Source organism: Acanthochromis polyacanthus, chromosome 13 (assembly GCF_021347895.1).
Source record: "Acanthochromis polyacanthus isolate Apoly-LR-REF ecotype Palm Island chromosome 13, KAUST_Apoly_ChrSc, whole genome shotgun sequence".
Taxonomy (NCBI): domain Eukaryota; kingdom Metazoa; phylum Chordata; class Actinopteri; family Pomacentridae; genus Acanthochromis; species Acanthochromis polyacanthus.
Window position 1 is genome coordinate 9,214,322 of NC_067125.1, and position 21,501 is coordinate 9,235,822.

Consider the following 21,501-nt stretch of genomic DNA (forward strand, 5'->3'; position numbering starts at 1 on the left):
TGGCGGGGGTCACCTGATAAAACGACATGTCATCACATGTCAGATGATGAGGAAGATCGTAGACGTGGTCGAAACATGTCAGCAAGGTAAAAACTCTCTTTTCCTTACTTAGTTGCCGGTTAAAAAAGTAAAGCTATTCCATGGGTAAGTATTTTTGACAACTAAACATGGTAAATCTGCTCTTTGAATTTTGGCGGTTATCATCATGGTTAGTGAGAGGTGCATCTGACTCAGAATTTGAGGAGAGAGACATGCCTGCAAACTGTCAGTCACAAGGTGGCCCCATCCTAAAACACAAAATCCATTTCATTGTCTATTTTACTCTGAGACCATCATTTACAAAATTAACATCATGCTGTCTTCAAAAAGTCTTGAAACTCGCAAGTGCAATCATAAACCTGTTAGAAAAATGTTTACTGGGATAACAGATCAAGTGAGAAGTAGAGTGATTTTCTCATAGACTTGTATACAATCAGACTTCTTTTTTGCTACCAGAGGAGTCGTCCCCTGCTGGCTGTTAGAGAGAATGCGGGTAGAAGTGCTTCATTCTTTTACACACAGTCTATGAATAGAGCAGATTCATGTGTTTTTACATCACCGAATGACAAAACATAACAACAACAATAATAATTGAAATTTAGAATAATAGCAAGAAAAGAGCAGTTTAAGGGCTGCCGCGAAGCTACAAAAGATAAAAACACATTGTTGCTCTTATGATTGGAAAATTCAGCATTAAAGCAATTTAACCTACTGCTGTCAGTATATTGCTACAGTGTAGGCTGGTCTGATATGACTGAGTTTATAGCTGGTACTAGCTAATGTGATTCCTTTAAAGCAACATTCAGCAAAAGCTACATTGTCTTTCTGTAAAATATAATGCGCAGTGTCTTAGGACAACTTCCAAGAAATAAACTTTATTCTAACATTTGCAGAAAACAAATGTACTTATGTACAAGGTCTTAAACAGTCTGGCCTCTGTGTTGCCCTGCTTGGTGTTAAATGCTGCTTTGACGTGAACAGAGAACTGAAGAAAAGGCCAGTAGCTGACACAAACTAGTAAACGCTTACAGTACGGCCTGAGTGCAGCACTGTCCCACCAACAGTTTGTGTGATCATGCAGCCAACACTGATCTTAGAGCTACAGTGTGGGTGGGATGAGAAAAAAAAACAAACCAAGCTCTGCTCCCGAGAAAGAATTGCAAAGAACAGAAAGGAGATAAAGAGAGACGAGGAGAGCTACTGAGTAGAGAATTACTGCAAGGGAAGAAGTGGAAACGAAATAAAAACTCTAAAGCAAAGCAGAAAAGAAGAAAAGACGAGATGGCCATTAAAGCAAATAGGTCAAACAGTTGAGTATTAAAGATGATAAGTGGAAGAACAAAGTGATGACCTTGGCTTTGAGGAACGGCAGCAGAATAATCCTTGGAAAGACGCTGTAGTATGACAGAGAGAGAAACGAGCCAATGCTGAGTTGGCTCAAAGAAAAGACAAATGAAAGACAGGAAGACAAAGCATGGAAGAGGGCTGTGGAGTGATTAGAAGGTCCAAAGGAAACTTATTGCATGCCCTGAAAAAGAAATATGCGATTTATCTTCAATCCTTTAAGCCTCGAGAGAACACAAAATCTGCTCATTACGGAACTTTGTGACTGTCTACCACACACACAATCTTTCTTTCTTTCTTTCTTTCTTTCTTTCTTTCTTTCTTTCTTTCTTTGCCTGTGACTTTCTGTGGCTTCCAGCTAATCTCTTCCCTCCAGCTGGAGTCTCTATTTCAGCAGCAGAAAGAGCTCCACCGGCTCCTGAAAGCGATGCTCCTCTACCTCCACCACATTACACACAATGGAGGGCTAAAACCTCCCTCTTGCTCTGCTTATCTGCTCCTAATTGGCAGCCGGCGGCGGGGCCCGGGGCCCAGGCGGGCGGTTCCTGCCTCGGTGGTCAGATCGTTGAACGAGACTACTGCCACAGGGATTTAAATGTCATACTCATTTGCCGTCGGTCAAGGTAGTGCGACCTGGGAATCAGTGTTCTGGTAGGTGTGGGCCTTACTCAGCAGGAGGGGGTCTGCAGTTGCATAGGGACACAAAAGAGAGGGTACGGCAACGGTGGAGGGGCTAATACCCACAGACCTGTGTGGAGAGGGAAATTGACTCAACATATTGGCAAGGTGTTCTGGACAAAAGGCTCTCGCTTAGACTGCAGGTTACTGCTGGAGAGAAGAAGCACTTGTCCTCAACTGTAATCTGACTTCAATTTAATGCAGAATTTGTTAAGCAGCATATTGTTCCCTCGTATACCCCAAATGAGCCGAAGTACACTGTAAAAAAATAGTGTTTATTTAAAAAAACATTTTTAACTGTGATTTTTGAACAATTGACTGTTACTGTACAGATGTTCTCTGCTGTGTTAAACTGCAGAAAATAACTAGAGAACTCATAGCAAAAAGAATTAATTCACCTGTTAACCAGAAAACAAGCAAAAACGATAAATAATGGCCACATCATCCATCCATCCATTCTCTATACGCCGCTTAATCCTCATTAGGATCACAGGGGGGCTGGAGTCTGTCCCAGCTGACTTAGGGTGAAGGTAGGTGATGCCCTGGACAGGTCACCAGTCTATCACAGGACTACTCACAGAGACCAACAATCACACTCACATTCACACCTACGGACAATTTAGAGTTACCAATTAACCTCAGCATGTGTTGGGAGCGTGGGAGGAAGCCGGAGAACCTGCACAGATAGAACATACAAACCCCATGCAGAAAGACCCCAGACTCAGGCTAGGATGAGAAACAGGACTCTTCTAGCTGCAAGGCGCCAGTGCTAACCACTGAATCCACTGTGCAGCATGTTCATCAAAAATCAGTCATTTCTTTTTACAGTTTCTTTTACAATGTGAAATGACACTAACTGTATTTAAAAAAGTGTCATTGTTATATGTGCTGTTATTTGCATGAAAACTTATTTATATTAATACTTCGTAAAACTGTTAAAGAGTACAATTGCAAAGAAGAATTGTTTTTAATTACATTATAATGATGGAAATATGAATTGGCATCATTAATTTGACAAATTTAAAAAACAGTTAATAAATATTAATAATTCTATGAATTCAAAGTACTTGGTAAAATTTAATGAGAAATTCTGATTTCTTTAAACAAAATACAACTTTGCTTTTTCAAACATGATGGTACAGTTAAATTCCCCTTTTGTTTATTTTTGAATGTGTTTTTCATCAGTGCATATGAAGGATTCATTGTAAAAAAAAAAAAGTAACTCAAAGTTGTACATAGAGTAGTTGAATAAGTTCTATCTTCACCAGGTACAGTCAAACGTTTGGACACACCTTCTCATTCAATGATTATCTATTTTTTGTGTGCATAGTAGAGTAATACTAAAGACATCAAAACTATAAAAGAATACAGACGGAATAATATAAACAAAAAAGTGCCAATCTTCTGTATGAATCTACAATGTAGAAAATAATACAAATTAAAAAAAGCATTGAATGAGACCAAGCTGTTTAAAGTTTTTACTGGTTGTGTACATCATTAAAATGCTTTAAAAAATCAATTATAAAAGTGCAATACTACAATACATTATACTGTATAACTAAATCTGAAAGGCGCCATTCTTCTGTACGGTAGGTAAATTTTGCCAAAATGACCTCTGTACTTTCAAGCGGTGTGAGGTAAGAGCTAAACGTTTCAATTTTTTACTTAGTGTCTGGGAAAATATTTGTATCAGAATTGCTTTAATAGTCTTCACAGGGAGATTACTTTGTAAATAGCTGATCAAATATCAGAGAGTTGTACAATTTTACAGAGACATAAAGGATATAATACAATGCAAAACTATGAGAAAATACTGAGATGCAGCCTTAAGAGTTTCGTGGTAATGGAGTGGATTGCGTTACACTTGGCTGACGTGTATAATAGCTCCCTGAGTGTGAGGTGTGGATGGTTACCAGTTGAATGTATGGGTTGCACACACAACTGGAGCGCTGCAACACATTCATGGCCTGTGTGTGTCATGAAATGTGCAGCGACATATTCTCCTCCTTCTTCCTCCTTCCTCTGATGCTCCGTGTTCAGTTCACACATCTGAAATATGCAGGGCTCGGCTCAAAATATTCAGGGAAAGGGATCAGTTGCGGCCCCCAAGGACCTACAAAACGGACCCAAAATTTTGGCACCGCGCTCACAGCTGTTGTGTTCACTGATGTTGTTGACATGATCACAAACAAGGTGCAGCAGGTTTTCTGTGAAAGATACATCCAGTGTGTTTCGGAACTGGTTAAACAGAAAGGCTTTACTGCTTTTTGGGGGAATGTGTTCATTTCCAATGTTGGTGGGGTAAATTGCAGTTATGTGCATGGGTTTGTGTCTTTCAAAAGAACCTTGCTATGGTCCAGTTTATTCATTTCACCTTTCGTCCTCCTCCTGATCTAACAGTGGGGCTGATGTAATGGAACATTTCTTTTTGTCCTCAGTATAACCTCTGTTTCAGTTAACCTTAGTATAACCTCTCAGTGTAACCTTTACTCAAGTTAACTTTTAAGATCATACATCTTATTTCTAGGTATAGCTTTCGTTTTCTTTGAGTCAGCATGCCTCCAGATGTAGCGGTTTCACATCAGCCGCCGCTAAAGCAGGAACTTCAACAGACCTATAAAACCACAGACTCTGTCTCAATACCAAGAACTGTGAAGATGTCAAAGTATTTACATGCTGTATAAGTGTTACCTGTTCAGCAACAGCAGCCACATTTTTGTTTTAGAGAACTTCTGTACTGGACGAAGAACCTCAGCCTGCTACCTGTGTGTTTGACCTTCTCCCTCCTGCAGTAAGATAATAAATGACTCAAAGACAGAGCCAGTCTGATTGCAGTTTTTATTTCTCACCTTGAGCCTTGTTAAATAGAAAATTCCACAACAGTGAAGGATGTCAGTGGAGGCCAACAGCTTGACAAAGCTTTCTATTGTGGAACCAAATTTGCTAATCAATGACCAGTTTTTAAGGATCCAGTCAAATCTAAAGAACTTGAATTAAACCCTTTTTGTGTCAGTTCATGTGTTCAACACTGTCCGCCCAAAAAAAAGTTGCACATTCCAATACTTTGTTGGCTTACCTTTAGCTTTGAGTATGGCACACATTTGGCGTCGCATTGTTTAGATAAGCTTCTGCAATGTCAAAGCATTTATTTTTGTCCAGAGTTGGATTAATTGGCTGCCAAGATCTTGCATTGATGATGGGAAAGTCGGACCGCTGCGCAAAGTCTTGTCCAGCACATCCCAAAATTCTCAGTGGGGCTGAGGTCTGGACTATGTTGAAGCCAATCCATGTGTGAAAATAATGTGCCATGCTCCCTGAACCACTCATTCACAATATGATCCACATGAATCCTGGCATCGTCATCTTGGAACATGTCCATGCCATCAGGGAGGAAGAACTCCATTGATGTAAAGACCTGGTCATTCAGTATATTCAGGTAGTCAGCTGACCTCATTCTTTGGGAACATAACGGTGGTGAACCTGACCAACCCCAGATCATAACCCTAACCCCCACAGGCTGGTAGGCACTTCATCACTTCATCAGCCTCTCTTCTTACCCTGATGCGCCCATCACTTTTGAAAAGGACAAATCTGGACTCACCAGACCACATGACCGATCACATTTTTTTCCATCAAAGACGATGTTTCTCCACTATCCTTTGCTTAGACACATCTACATCATCGAGCTCACAGCACCCTGGGAGAGCTCAGTAGAGGAGGCCTATGACCACAAGAAGCTGAGATATATGAAGCTTGCCACTGATGCAAAACAGCGAGGGTAGAAGGAGAGGGTCCAACCAGTCAAAGTAGGCTACAGAGGCTCGTAGTATCCTCGACATCCAGGCTTCTCCGGGAGATGAGAGTATGCGGGAAGGCCCACCAGCTGGCGATCAAGGACAGCTGCTGAAAAGGGAAGTCATCAGCTGTGGATGAAGAGCAAGGACTCCACCTGGGTCTTCAAGTGAGTGGATGACATCTAGGGAATGACCTGGGATGCTGGGATTCACTGCTGAATCCCCGGGAGGTGTTGTGGGCCTATCAGCAAACCAATGATGAAGGAGGGCGCCCACTTGAAAAAAAAAAGCAGGCTTTAAGCAGGCCAATAATTTCACCCTTCTGAAATAGATTAACATCCTTTCCATGACCACAGGATATGTCTTCCAACACGGTTGTTTAAGAAATGAGAAGCTCCTCACCACATCAGCTAGGGTTAAAAAAGTTGTTCCAGCTGAAACATATTCATCGCTGCAGTAATTATCCAACGGAAGGATCTTACCTACTTGCCTAGTTAAATCCAAGTGGAGATTTTATTTTTGACAGGCAGTGTACTTTCCTCTGACATACAGTCAGTTTCACGTACAGAAGCTGAAGATGTTTGAACTTCCATTTGACTATTTGAATGCATGACTTGTAAGAGTTAGGAGTAGTAAGTAAAGGATCTGAATCTTCAACCTCTGCTCCAGCCACACAATGGAAGAGTGAGTATATACAAATATATTCACACTTCTGAAGAGCTACTTGTGAGTCAAATGAACTTACAAAGGGCTTCTTTATTGCCGTTTTCTTAACCTTTACTCCCACCAAGTTAGAGAATTTGACAGAGCGAGAGCAAAGGCACAACTTTTGTTTTCTTGAGTTCACAGTGCGTGCAAATACAGATGAAAGACGTGCTCGCTGCTGCTTATTTACAGTCTCATGAGGCGTTATGAAATGCTCAGCTTTCTCTGAAGGTTTGTTTTGTGAGACAGTTGGCACTGAATAGGCTATGGGACTTCATGAATGAGTGATCATATTATGAATACGAAAAAAAACAAACGCTGAAATATTTAGGTGGGACAGATTTCTACCAGCAGGAAGGTGGGTGTGCATCTCCTACTTTGTGAGGTATAGTCAGACTTGTGTTTTATGATGTATGAGTTTATCACTGGGAAAGCACCTGTACAAGTAAATTATGTACATTTATGTATTACTTTTTACCACCTGTGCCTCGAAAGTAGAACGAGTGAACAAAATGGAGCTTTTAACAAAACAGGGCTTATCAGACACAAAAACGTAATGAAATCTAAATACTGATTTTCAAATTTCCCCTCAATTTGAAATGATCTAACTCCTCCTGTACTACAGTCAACACTGAAGCTCACTCAAGCTTTTGAACTGTGAGGAGCCAGATGAAAGAAGACAGGGACTTACACCAGCACACTTGGCTAACGTAGCAATAAGATGCTGATCCCTCTATTGCTTGCCCCCGCTGCCATTTCTGTTTGATTAGATTGTTTTTGCAGTGATCGTGATGTTGTTAGTACCATATAAATATGTGACAGTCCTTACCCGTATGATGTACGGTGGTCTCTGCCCTGGTGACTGTGCTGATGATGTGGACATCCTGGAACAGAATAATTCCTCCTGGTGCTCTGAAGTCTGAGGCCGGATGGCTCAGTCTCTCCACTCCGCTGATGGTGATCCTGGGCTCGCTGGGCTGCAGCACCATCACCACTGCATCAATGTCAGGTATGGTGATGCAGGTGTCCTCCCCAAAACACCTGGACAGAGAAAGGTGAAGAAAGGCGGCAGAGTGAGAGGTGGGTGATAGACTTTAAACTTAGGGACTCTCTCATGACTCTCTAGTACATTGGTGTCAAACATACAGTCAAAACCAGCAGCTGGATGACTTGGCAAAGTGTAAAAATTATGGAGACGACATTAACTGAAATTTTTCAATATCTCATTTAAACACATGACACTTGTGCTCCAAACAAGCAAGATGCACACTCAATGAAAGACTGAGGATCCCTGATCTGTCACTATACACACCTGTGAGCAGTGATTCCTAGACACATCTCTGTGGGTCATCAGGTGGAAACCTCCCTTCAACGGTGTTCACCTATTTAGTTCCACAACACCTCCAAGAGGCTAGGCGGTGAACTCTGGTATCCCAGATTCACCCCACCTAGTGCCAGCTCACACTATTCCTACACAATCAAAACAGCACTGCCACGTTCAACTGACCCATGCCCGTTTATGAGATGCTCCAGGTAGTGACCAGTGCCGATGCTACCAGTTAGCTAGTGCAAGATGCTGAATACCTAGTGCCAAATGCTAAAAAGTGACAAAGAAACGATATATATATATATATATATATATATATATATATAAGTAAAATCTGCTAGTGCTAATGTTACTGAAGTGTTTTTGATAATGCAGTACTGCATCAACATCATCATGCAGCTGTATGAGCACAGTCTGCAAGGGGTGCAGTCATTACTTGCTTGTGTAAACATAACCCCTGGTGGGTGAACTTTTTATTTGGTTTTGCATATAAATAATAAAGGGAAGCAACATAAGGGCTATCATTTGAAGCATAAATGTTGTGTTTACCAAATATGTTGCATAAAAGTTGCTGGATTTGGAACTTTGAGAACACTTGTATGGGATACAGGATTATTTAGCTTACCTCAGCTATTAATTTCCCCCCAAAAAATGTGTTAATAGTTCAGTTAAGGTGTACTTTTGCAAATCAGGGGCTGCGACTCAGCACCTCTAGAAAATCCAAAAAAATAACCCAAAAAACTTTGCTGATTTTAAATGGAGACCAATTCTTTAACTGGATGGCTCATTTCTCACCTCAAATGTTTTCAGGAAACACATTCTGTGGGGAATTTTTGCTTCTATTTTATAAACAGTTCAGTCCTGTTGGTCTGCTCTACAATCCACAGGCCCACAAGCAATTGTTGAATCAGGTGCAGCTAGTGGCTGTAGGATTCCCATTAAAGGGCACCTATAAGTCATCTATCATGACACTGCCTAGTTTTATACCCATCAAGAATGCAATGTTGGACAGTGGTGTGATCCCTTGTGTCTAAAAAAATGCTATGAAAATGTTTAAAAAAAACAAACAATAGCAATAGCACTGATACATTTTAACTTGTAATGTTTTCTGATCTGTTAATGTGTGTGTAAATTAATTCAGTTTTATGTGCATAGCTGCAGTTCAGTTTATGTCGTCTCAGGTCACTTCACATACTGAGGTCAAGACCTTGTGATATATTATACAGGGAAACCGAACAAATCCAGCAGTTCATTTTTTTATGTTCTTGTCCGTAATTACACCGAGATAAAATATGCTACATTACCGCGGCGCTGACCTCTCTATAAATGTTGCACACACAGTCTCTCCTATATACAAGCTGCCCTTCAGCAGTGTGTGAGAATGTTGTCTTGTGACTAATTTCACTCTGGCTGAACCCTGTTTAATGACCAGGAGGTTATGTACATATGAGGACCATATATCGCACCAAAGGATGACATATGGGTGCTTGAGGACGTTTCTTAAATGACTCACAAGCTGTCGCATACCTTTGCAGGATAAGAATGTAAAACCGCAGAACATTACAGCAGCTAATAAAGCTTATCAACAGAAACAGAACCTCTTAGCTGCACTAAAACTGCAGCTGTCAAGTCCAAATCCGGACCACAGTGTGTGCAGTTATTCTGGGGGGTAAATCACTCTGTCATGTTCGGGTAGCAGATGCAGACCTGCAGCAGTGTTCCTGCTGTGTGTTCATATGTGCATGTCTGCCTCCCTGCTTGCATGGCAGCGTGCAGTAGCATGTGTTTAAATGCGCAGCATCCACTGGCAACCCTGAATGGACAGACACAGATCTGCTCTCTAGGATTCTAGTTAACCAGCTGTGAGCTCACAGCACAGCCACGCACGCACGCACGCACGCACGCACGCACGCACGCACGCACGCACACACACACGCACACGCACACACACACAGATCTGGCATATTCACACAAATGAGTGCAGACATTTGAGGCACAACCCCCTCTGATGCATTGGTTGATACACAAATACACACAGAGTAAAGATTGCAGATCACACATCAATCAACTGGAAACCATGACATATTTAAATGAGAAAAGGACGGAGCTGGGCGGAGGAAGGGAGGGCTGAATTGAGCATGGCGGTGGTGGAACCTGGGAGGTAGAAGCAGAGAAAGCTGAACAAACAAGCCAGATTTTTGTTTTTACATTTCACTAAAGGCCTTTCAAGCACACAAACATCTGTCAGTGGGAGGGACATCAATGCCTTCTTTCCTTATTGTGACTCTGTAACCAGCTACAAAATCATAGCAGGCTTCTTTTTTCCCCCCTAGATTGGAAAGCTGCGCTATAAGATTTCAGAGCTTATGCATCCTGTATTTTCTCACCTACATTTTGATGTAAATTATGCTGCAATGCATGAATCCATTTGATGAATCTCCATATGTTTTCCCATCTCTCGCTGGCAGGTCGGGTATGAATTTTTATGAAGAGCTTTAGAAAAAACTGGAAGGAGATGGCAAAACATCAAAAAATATTTTAAAAGTTTGAAGTTTTCTATAAAGTGTTTGCTTAGCACAGATGATTACACTCATTGTCTCACGATGCCTTTTGATGGATTTTAAAGTATACTGTATATGAGATAATCAGTTAAGGTTTCTGATTCACTTCAGTGCCAGATCTGCATTCAAAAGTAGTTATTCCACTGCAGAAACTATACACTGATCAATCATAACATTAAAACCATTGGCATGTAAAGCAAATAATGCAAGTGGAGCTGCTGTGTTGGAAGCTGGAAAAATGGAGAGCATTTTAGTGGCTTTGATGAGAGAGAAACTGTGGTGGTGTTCCTGGTAGGCAGTGGTTAATACTGACCAAAAGTGGTTCCAGAAAGGACAATGACATGTGGATCTTATCATCTCCATTAACATTGGTGCAGACCACATAAACCTCTGCATGGCAATAGTATTTCCTGAAGACAGTGGACTCTTCCAGCAGGAGAATGTGCCCTGCCACACTGCAAACACCTTTAGTTCTGATCCAAAGATAGGGATCGGGCATTCTTTCTTAACTCATCAGTATTGGGACAAACCTGAGCTCAGTGTCTTTTTTAAATTTTTATTAATATTTTTTATGTCTGCTGTCACAAAGATGTCATGAAGGAAGAGTCATATTTGTGCCAGATGCAGGTTTAATATATTATCAATCGAATGTTGATTAACTGATGACATAAACTGAGCACATCAGAAATCTGTCTTGATAATGCTGTTGTACTCAGTGGACACATAACGGACACAAGGGCCAATTATTAGTCCACTGGGACATCATAACAGTGTCCTCATTGATCCTGGCTTGTTTAAAACACAGAAGCTCTGGACGGCGGTCATTAAGCACCACAGAACTCTTTGTCAGTGTCCAGTTGCTAGCTAAACCCCAACAATGCTCTCTGTTTGCCAACATGGAACTTCCAGTCCTAAACAACCACCTTGTGGCACAACCAGCTACTACGGCTGATCAACAATACTTGAAGTGTGTATTATCTAGGAAAACGACATCGGATCAACTGTTATATCACTTGGATTTGATCAGGACATCCCTTCTGTGAACACTGTTTGGTGATTGGATTGAGGAGCACGGCAAAGAGTTCAAGGTGTTGCCTTAGCCTCAAAACTCCTCAGATCTCAGTATGATCAAGCATCTGTGGGATGTGCTGGACAAACAAATCCTATCCTTGGAGGCCCTACATCACAACTTCTAGGACATAAAGGATCTGCTGCTAACATCTTGCTGCCTAATACCAGAGGATACATGTCTCGGTGGATCGGAGCTGTTTTGATAGGTGGTTTTAGTTCTGTGTCAGACCAGTGCTCAGCTCACAGTCAGATTTTACACATTTAAATAAAAGGAGTAGTAAATATGTAACTATAGGAGCCATTGTGGAAACACTTGTTGCATGTCAGTACTCCGCAAACTTATTTTTATAAACATCATATAATGGGATCATCGTCAGGTCTGAGTCACTTAGTAAAACAAAGAAAAGAGAATACGATTTACACCCTGAGATAAAAATGATAGCATGAAATGAAACCAGAGGGCTATTAGGTTTAATGAAAATTGCTTTAGGCTAGTACTTTGAATGCAGAGCCTAATACAGATGTTCAATGTTGAACACCTGTACACCTGCACCTTTTACAAAGGGCAGATTAAAAAACCCCACAAGGTCAGGGCATCCCTGAATGACAGCCTGACACTGGTTACACCTTTACCTGAGGACAGAAATGTGACTGGGAAGTGGAAGCCTGGATAATTTCACAGAAGTATGAATAAATAGATTTAATTTGTTCTATATCATATCCGTGGTATAATTAAAACTAATGAGAAGAAGGGCATTAGTGTGCCTGCAGAAGTACCAATTAACAGCATGTGGAGGTTATAATTTATTCATGAATTCAAAAGATTAAATAGAATGGAAAGGGCAAACTGTACATATGGCCTATGTACCACTGTTGCCAGGTGTCTGTGTGTTTTCATCTTCAGATATCACAAGATTATAGAGACAAGTTCTCAAAAAAAAATGGAATCCAGTGCTAAACTTAACTCAGCTGATGGAAAAACAACAAATTCCCATTTCATTTCTTAGAATATAAAGAAAGAGAAAAGAATCTGTGAAACGTGGCCTGACTGGAGGATAAAACCTAACTAATGTCTCTAATCCGCCACAGTCATTTGTCTGAGGCCATGGTTTGGGACAAAAACAAGTTTCAGGGCATCATGTAATCTCTGCTTTTCTTTCCTGTGGCGCCGGCCGGTGGTGTGTGTGTTTGCTCATAGTGCGGGCACTAAGCCATTGTTGTGAGCAGTGGGAGATACAAACTCAGTGATGTGGGGAGACGGCTGCTGCGTGGGCCTGCCGAGCTTGGAGAAAAAAAGAAAACAAAAAACCTGGAGCCGGTCCAACTTAATTATAAAGAAATATGACAAGGGAGCCTAAAAGGGCCGTTGCAAAGATTAGCACTGCTTGCTTTTATTTTCCCGATGCCTGAAGTAATTGCAGTTATTAGGTGTCAGCACAAAACAAATTTAATTGCATTTGGAGGAATTAATTAAGATCTCTGTTTATTTGTGAGGAGTGATACTGTCCGCTGCAGCCGGGGGAATGTTTTCAACATGGCCTTATGTCTTCTGGTAGAAGGCTGTGTTTTAGGCTCTCAGTGTTACTGAGTCCACTGAGGAGAATCTTTTTCTGCTGGAGTCTCCTCTGGATGAGGATACTAAAACAACTAATTGGAGGTTAAATCACCCATGCTATCCAAACTCTGCACACTGATTCGCTGCTGTAAACTCACTATAGCTGACACACTGACATAGCCATGGCAACGGGCAGACTATTCAGCAGCCTCAAATCAATAGACGCTTAGTAAGAATTAAAGGTGATTAGCAAAGCTCTCTACATTTCTCATGTAGTCAGTACATGTGTTCTTCCAGTGGATTAAAATCACTCCCTTAAAAAAAATAAAAGCAAAGAATAAACAGGTCAATCCAGAATTGGAAGACATTTTTTGTTCCACCTATCAAATTTCAAATAATCCATGTACAAAATGAAAAAAAACATGCACTTGTTGTGTAAATGTTCTTGTCCTGAGACCAAATCGAAAAAGGAAAAAAAAAAAAACTAGGAGAAAAGAATGTTAAGTCTGGAGTTCCCTCTAAAATGCCATTTTTCTCTTGTCCCACCACTCTGATGACCAAATTGAATTTCAGGCAAAACAGTTAAAATTAAATTTAAATCTTCTGTTCTTGGTGTTTTTTTTCCATTGATGTCTCTTGTAATTGTGTGAGAAAAATATTTTGAATAATAATTATTATGCATGGAACGTGAGTCCCACAACAACCCTGTTAGCAAAACCTTTATAGCTGGTAGAAGAAGAAACAAAAAACAGCGAATCACATGACACACTGGAAATGACTTCATCAAACAGTTTTCCTAAAGAATGAGTAGAGCAAAGCTATGTCCTCTCTTCTGTTTTTCATATTTTCATAATATTGTCAGCCTTGATTGAATGTCTCACTCTACCTTATGCAACCATGTTATGCATATTATCAGGACAAGACAAACTGTTTATATTTTTATCTTTACTTTTTTTCCATCAGTCAGTTTGTCCTCTTGGTCAGCGGTAACAGCTAGCTAAATATGTAGCTTCTACTGCTGAGAAAAAGCTAACATTAGCATGGATTAGCAACCCTGTTACTGTGATTAGAGTAGGGTTAGCAAACAGCAAATTAAACACGGAATAAAATTGGTACCAATGATGTGTAAGCGGAACCAATAAAGGCTTTGATAGTTTATTACCCATTACTGACAAATATGTAGCAGAAAACTGTAAAACAGAAGGTTTATTTTTCAAAAATTTTGAAGCCCAAATGTCCTCCAGTTCTGGAGTGACCCATCCATAAAGTAGACTGGATCTTATAAAACTTGTACAACTAAAACTGTATCTATACACTTGTTGTGCTCAACAAGTACAGTATTAGTAAGATGAGATAGAACTCTTTTTTATACCCAGAAAGAAATTCTTTTGCTGGATATTGCCCAGAAAAAAAAACATAACATGGCAATAAATCTAGTGTCTAATAGAAAAGCAGTAAAGTATAAGTACGATACATCAGTAAAAGTAAAAATAAGTCAGATAAAGAAAATACTAGAAGTTGAAGTAATAATGCCAGTGATACTGAAATGAGAATCTGTACACTTGCATATGTCAAGTGGCCATATGTTTCACTTTCTCTCATCTCTCAGTTTTATCTCTGCAATTGCAATAAAACTTAATAATTACACTTTTTTTTTCAGTGGCAGCAAGCATAGTATGTTATGTATTGGAGCAGGCTTCACTGACGGACAGAGGATTTCACATTAAACCAATAACATTCAATCTTAAATCCACCAAATATCTGACAGCCAAGACAACAAAAAGACAGCAGAGGAGTAAACCCTCATTTCTTTGTTTGTCCTGTTATTTCTCTTCACATCCAGTTGCTATTCCTGGATTTAGCAATCACAAATAAAAACTGCAGTCCTGGCTTGGATTATCTTATTCGATAGACTTACAGTAGGGTAGCATCCTGATTAGTTCACACAGCGTAATGCACAGATGGGCACACATGTCCCAGATACCAGATTAAAAGACCATCTTAGCAGCAAAGTGTTGCAGCAGCTGTTTCACCGGGGAACATTTCAAGCGCTCTGGTGCTGAAAGCACCAGTGTGTTGACGAGGTTGTTAAAAAATATTTGAAATTATTTGCATTCTTCAGAAATAGTCTGAATTTTTGAATTGCTGGTCTGAAAGCTGATTCACAAGCATGATGGAAATATTACATCCCACTACGATACATTTGATTCATAGTTATTTTCTAAATAGTCAGTATGTCATACAATAATAAGCCACATTGCATCACCATGTCTGTTATATCTGTGACATAAGCAGCATAACCAATTTAGAGCTTTGTGTGGGAGAACTGATTATAATTAGCCCTCGACCGACCGACCGACCGACCGACTGACCGACAATTTGAGTGCAATTTCTATTCAGGTTAATAATAATCACAATAATTAGAATCTAAAAAGGTTAAATTGCGATAATTATAATTCTGTTAAAGTTAATAAATGATACAAATTATGTTTATTGGTGTTTTCCTAGACTGCATTGGAAATGAGTCTCTTATTTACCCATTCACGCTTACAAAACAGGAAATATAGGTTCTGGACATGAATGATTCATCATTTTGTGTCATCATAGACATCTAAAATGTCCCTTGGCTGCAGTTCTAATTAGGAACCCTACTCCATCAAGGTATTTTGCATATACTGCATGTTTCATTCACAAGTTTCTACCTCTGGACGCTAAATGTCTCCTACTTTATTTAAAAGTCTTTTTTCAGCATCCTGTACCTTGACAGCAGGCTTCAAGTCTCCACATCACACTTTCCGAGCTGCATAATTTCCTGTTAAAGTAGTTGCATTGTCACAATTCACATCCATGAGTTGAACCTTCCCTCGCCAGCGGATGAGCAAAATTTTCACACTTCACAGTGAAGCTCAAGCAACCAAGTAAAATAACAAGAAAGCTTTTTCACAGCAGAAAGCAAAGGTTTAATTACTACCATCAGCAATGATTACATTCTGTGTGGGCTCTAAAGTTCAGGGTGCTGGTTGAAGTGGCACATTGTGACTCACTGAAAAGACTCAGTGAGATAAATGAATGGAACTGAGCCATTGTCGAAGGCTGCATTTACATAGACTTTAGTACGTGGTTGATTGGATTTTTGAAGTGTCGCGTTTAACCAGGATACTGTTGAATGTACATATACATCTTATCCCAGTTTCTGACCACTGCGGCTGCTTGCTTCAGTCAAGTGCTGAGCAGAAACACAAATAAAGTGTTGTTTTCCATTTCCCACAACTGTCCAGTTTGTACAACATAATGTTGTTTCTTCTGGTCTCATTAATGATCCACATAGCCGATAAAAGAAAACTCATACAGAAGTTTACTGTCCGCCCGGATTAACTGTACTCCAATAATGAAAACTTTATCCCACCAGCTACAACTGCATATCTTCATCTATTGCTTCCTCCTCCTACACAGTGGCAATGTCAATGTTTCTTGAGGGTCTCATCTCATATTGCTGGCAATAAGCTGAATAGGTCAAATTCAGCGCAACACAATGCATTTAATATTACTCAGCCCATTATAAGCCAGAGCGGCATCTCAGGAATGTGCACTCACAGCATGCAGTAACCAGAATACTACTATTTATCATGTAAATAGAGATATGAATAAAGAGATTTCTCTTCGCCATAGCCTGAAAATGATCAAAACCAGGACAAACCTCTAAACTGGTACACTGCGGTGCATTTAAATTCAAGTGCTCAGTGTGATTTGCTCACTTTGTCCAGCACAAAACCTAAGAATGTCCTGTGTCCACTCACACAGGTGTTCTCTGTGCCTGACCCCACCTCATGTCTGGACACTGTGGACATTCAGCAGAATGTCTCCAGCAAAATGTAACCCTCTCAGCCTGGTGAAAAAAAGTTGCTCAGGTATGCACATTTTCACTTGAAATGGTAATTGTATGAAAAGGAATGGACAAGAGGAGGAGAGAGTTAACAAAAGCACAGATAAAAAGTTTATGGTATAGATGTAGTTTCATATTTGCACTTTTAAGGACTCTGTGCATACATTTGTATACATTTATTCCATCAGCATTATGTCTAAACCACACTCCATGACAAAAATAGAATAAATTTGTCCCAGGGAGCAGGAGGATCAGCAAGGGTTGTTGTCAAGAATTAGCGCTGTTTGCTTAATTATTTTTTGACGCCTGCAGTAATTGCAGTTGTTAGGCGTCAGCAAGAAAGAACTTTAATTGCATTGCCAGGAAATATTTAGCATCTCCTTTTATTTGTGCAAAGCGATACTGTCCGCAAAAGTGGGGAGTTTTTCCAGCAGCTGCAGTTATGTTCTGGCAGGGGGTAAAGTTTAAGGCTGTTAGCTAAAATCTGCTGGATTCAGGCTGAAAGCTTAAATACACCTTATCAGTTTGTCTCTACACGTGGTTTTGAATGGACGCCCTTTCTCACATTAGCCGCACATATCTGCAACTAGTGCTCAACACTTTTATACACACTCATGCACACAGCTGGCAACTACCCGACCAGTCAGCAGTCTGCAACAAAAACTTAAACAACATTTAGCAATGATGCAAGCTTAGCCGTCATTAGCATAATGTATTCCTTGATAATCGCTGTGCCTCCAGCTACGACGACTCTGCTTCATCACTAGCAGCTTGTGCAGCGCACACACCAGCACGCACACATGCGCTTCTGCTGTGTTAGTTGAAGTTCCCGGGCCCGCGGCCGTGCGTCGAACCCAACAGGAGGGCGGAGAGTGAAACCCCACGGCTGTGCTGAAGGGGTCTACATATATTTAAAACAATCATGAATTTTAATGATAACCCACCAAGGGAGTCTGTTTTACCAGCCAGTCTCTCTCTCACTCTCACATTTTTTCCTGTATCTCTCGTTCCTTGATTCCTCTGGCAAAACCCAGCCAGAATTATTAATGCATGACATGAAAATGTAAAAACTAGCCCCCGGTGGCGACAGTGAACCGAAAATGGTGTATTAAAGGAAAGGGGAAGTGACAGCAGAGGAGAGGAGAAACAGAGACAGAAGAGTGAGAGAAGGAGGTGTGGGGATCAATGTGTGAAATGGGAATTATATATCAGTCAGACTGTGATGTTTACTGTGTTGTCTTAACACTTAACAGTTGGGTTGAGGTGGGATAACACTCCTTATATCTGAGATGTGATGAGAAGAAACAGCAATGCTATGAGAGGACAAAAGGAAATGAACAAGAAAGGAGACAGGAAAAAAGCAACAATAAAAGAATACTGTAACAGGAGGAGAGAAGTGTACTCACTGGACGGCAGTGGAGATGTGCAGGCGTCGGATGCCTGGTGTGGGAAACTGGCGAGAGTTTATGTAGGAAACTTTCCTCACAGCGGCGTTCATGTTCTCCAAGTCCTCTCCCTCCATCACCAGGATGGACTGAGCCGGGTTGAAATGGAACTAAGGAGGGAGAAAACACAGTGCAGTACATGACAAAATGTTAACAGCAAAACACCCTTTTATAGCTGCATGCAATCAGGGCTAATTGAGGGGGTTGTGGGGCAAAAATGAGCTGCTGGGCCTCCTGTTCCTCCCACTCTCGTAGAATCCAGTTTTCTATGCTTTAATACCCACCTGCCTCAGGATTTTCTGTGTGGTAATGTGATTAAACTTTAACTCAATTTCAAGTCATAGCCTCGAGATAAAATATTGAAGCAAAATCCATAGTAAAATTGCATTACTAGATTTTTTTTTGGCCACCTGAGGGCAGTACAACTAGTTATACCGTAAATACAACACTTACATACAGTACTACCAGCATGTGAACTTGTACCAGCTCGTCAGCAAACAGAAGTCAGTTTCCACATCCAGCAGATAAAGAACAACATTATGAATAATTTACAGAGATCCAGTGCAAATCTAATAATGAAACCCAACTCATGACATACATCTGTTTGTTAGACTCCATGGTGTCACATTTAAATGCAATAAGAATGCTTTTTCATCATCTTTTCCAATGTACAGGCCAGTTCAATCAACTAAAAATCTGTAAACATGAGACACTGATGCTAGGAGTTCATTGTTAATGTTGTCAACCAATGTGTTATTGTTTTTTCAGGTAACGAGGAGTTGATGAGTTTCCCTAGTAATGTGTTTAACCCTCCTATTATCCTTGAGGTCAGTTTGACCCCACTGAATGTTTATCATTCAAAAAAATAGTAATTGACTTCCTTTTACTTCACATTTCATGACTCTTCCTAATTTGATGGGGACCACTGATTAAGCATAAAATTATCATGATCATATTTTTTCGATGTGCTGAACACATATTGAATGCATTGGTCTTCCTCTGGGGTTTATTTGACCCCAAGCTGCTTAGCTATGTAAAACTTGTCTGTGTGTAACCTAACATCCCTACACCTGCAGGTGCAGAGTTGATAGTCCAGCAGACCCAATCCCTTCCAGAAAGATAATATGGTCCCTTTCCCCACTTCAACAGCAGGGTAGACCGAACACTACTATTATCATCAAAATGGTTTCAGGCCCCACCAGATATGCAATCAGCCATGTTAAAGACATCAAGTCATCATGAGAGCTCTTCATAACACAATCGACTGAAAATATTGTTCTTGAGTATGACAAATTTAGAGGGGAAGCATGTGTATGGGGACAGTTGGAAGGACTTGGATGTAGTTGACTTGAAAGCCTACACTGGCTTGCTCATTTTGGCAGAACTTTATAAATAAAGCATTTGAAACACTGAGACTGGAAGGGCAATATTTCCAGCAACTTCTCTCTGAAAACATTCCAAGTTTTTTCCCCATGTCATACAAGATACATTTACTCTGAAACTGAAAGTCTGGCCTGATGGTGGCGCTACAGGAAAGGTCATATCATCACCAAAACCAATAGGGTTCATACTCTTGTGGTCAATAATGTTGTCTGTATATAAGATTAAACATTTGTAGGAAAACTTTTCAAGACAAATTAATACTAATTTAAAAGTTTGGCCTGATGGTGGCGCAAGAGTACAGGTCAACTCACTGATAGATCTCATTATTAAGGGGCCTGACACAAACTTGGTCAACAATTTTATGTAAATCATAGGGCTGGGACTTTAATGTGTTCATTTTGATAAATTACATAAAAAACATACAAAATAATGCATTTAATTGAACCTTTCTCAGTTCCCTTATTTCTGACACACCAGTAACTCTGAACACTTCAGTCCAGTAGGAGGCGCTAATGAACCCAAAGTCTGTTTTCCAGCTGTGAAGAAGACGCACAGGAGTGACATTGGCGCATTAGAAAGCGTGAACAGTGAAAGACAACGAGACTGAATTGAACTTGTTGGGCAGAAAGTGTGTGTTTTTTTTGTTTTTTGTTTTTTCTTTTTGTTCTCATAATCTTCCTGATGGCATCTTGGAATAAAATGTGGTTGTGTGCAAATTGTACAACAAAGTTTTCTGATCAGCGCAGTACTTAAAGCCGACAGTATCACCTCAATGTAAAACGTGCTGCTGTTAGCACCAGAGCTAACGTTAGCTACGACAGTCCTGGTACAGTGTAGACATCCCATAATAGATCACTTTTCAAAACATTGAAAATGCTTGAGTTTACAAAAGGTCTTAAAATGTTGTATATAATCTCAATAATTGGACTTTGAGTTTGCAGTAATCTGTGAATGTAGTACACGGACGAAAAATGCACAAATAGAAATGAAGCATTATTGTAATTTATTTACGAAAAATATTTTGCTTATAAATAAAAATTTATATTCCAAAAAAAGAACCATCAAAATGACACTATTTATCAGACCCAGAAATGATGAAAATGGTCCTTGAACTACTTAAGCTCATGTTACATACAGTCGGGAAAATCTAACTAAATCCAGGCCTTAAATCATCAAAATCAGTTATTTCTATGTCCTGTTTTAAAATTGTATTTTAAGTTGAATGAAAAATTATGAATGGATGTCTGTTCATTAATTCAACTGTCAACCAAAAGTTATTTGAATTAAAAAACTTTACCTACTCTGTCAGATATTGCTATTTGACAAAATGTGATTAATTGCAATTAATTACAAAGCCTCTAATTTATTATTATTATTTTTTAAATCTCATCCCACCACTTGTAATTCATTTTCTGGAGCCTAACCCTAGGGTCAGATTGACCCCAAACCAGTAAAGTCAGGGGCTGTAAAACCAAAGCAATGAGCTGACACTAAACTGCTTTATAAAAAAAATATGATGTTATAAGCAACCACTCTTTCATTATACTGTAACCTCATTCATTGTTAAGAAAATGACAGGTGCAGCTTCAAAACTGTCATTAGTTCAAAAGTTTGGAGTCACTTAGAAATGTAATTATTTTGGGGGGAAAAGCTTTTTTTTTTTTTTTTTGAATGAAGATAACATTATCAGAAATCCAGTGTAGACATTGTTAATGT

The 21,501-nt window shown here is 39.9% G+C and overlaps 1 protein-coding gene across 1 annotated transcript in view; it reads right to left on the reverse strand.

Moving 5' to 3' along the window:
• The window catches only part of LOC110955485 (calsyntenin-2-like), a 356,305-nt gene that overhangs the window by 18,415 nt on the left and 316,389 nt on the right, over positions 1-21,501 (reverse strand). The window contains exons 11-12 of the mRNA XM_051958076.1: positions 18,364-18,512; positions 7,390-7,601 (exon numbers count right to left, since the gene is read on the reverse strand). Of these exons, the coding sequence (XP_051814036.1) occupies positions 7,390-7,601; positions 18,364-18,512 (361 nt within the window). The remainder of the gene's footprint in view (positions 1-7,389; positions 7,602-18,363; positions 18,513-21,501) is intronic.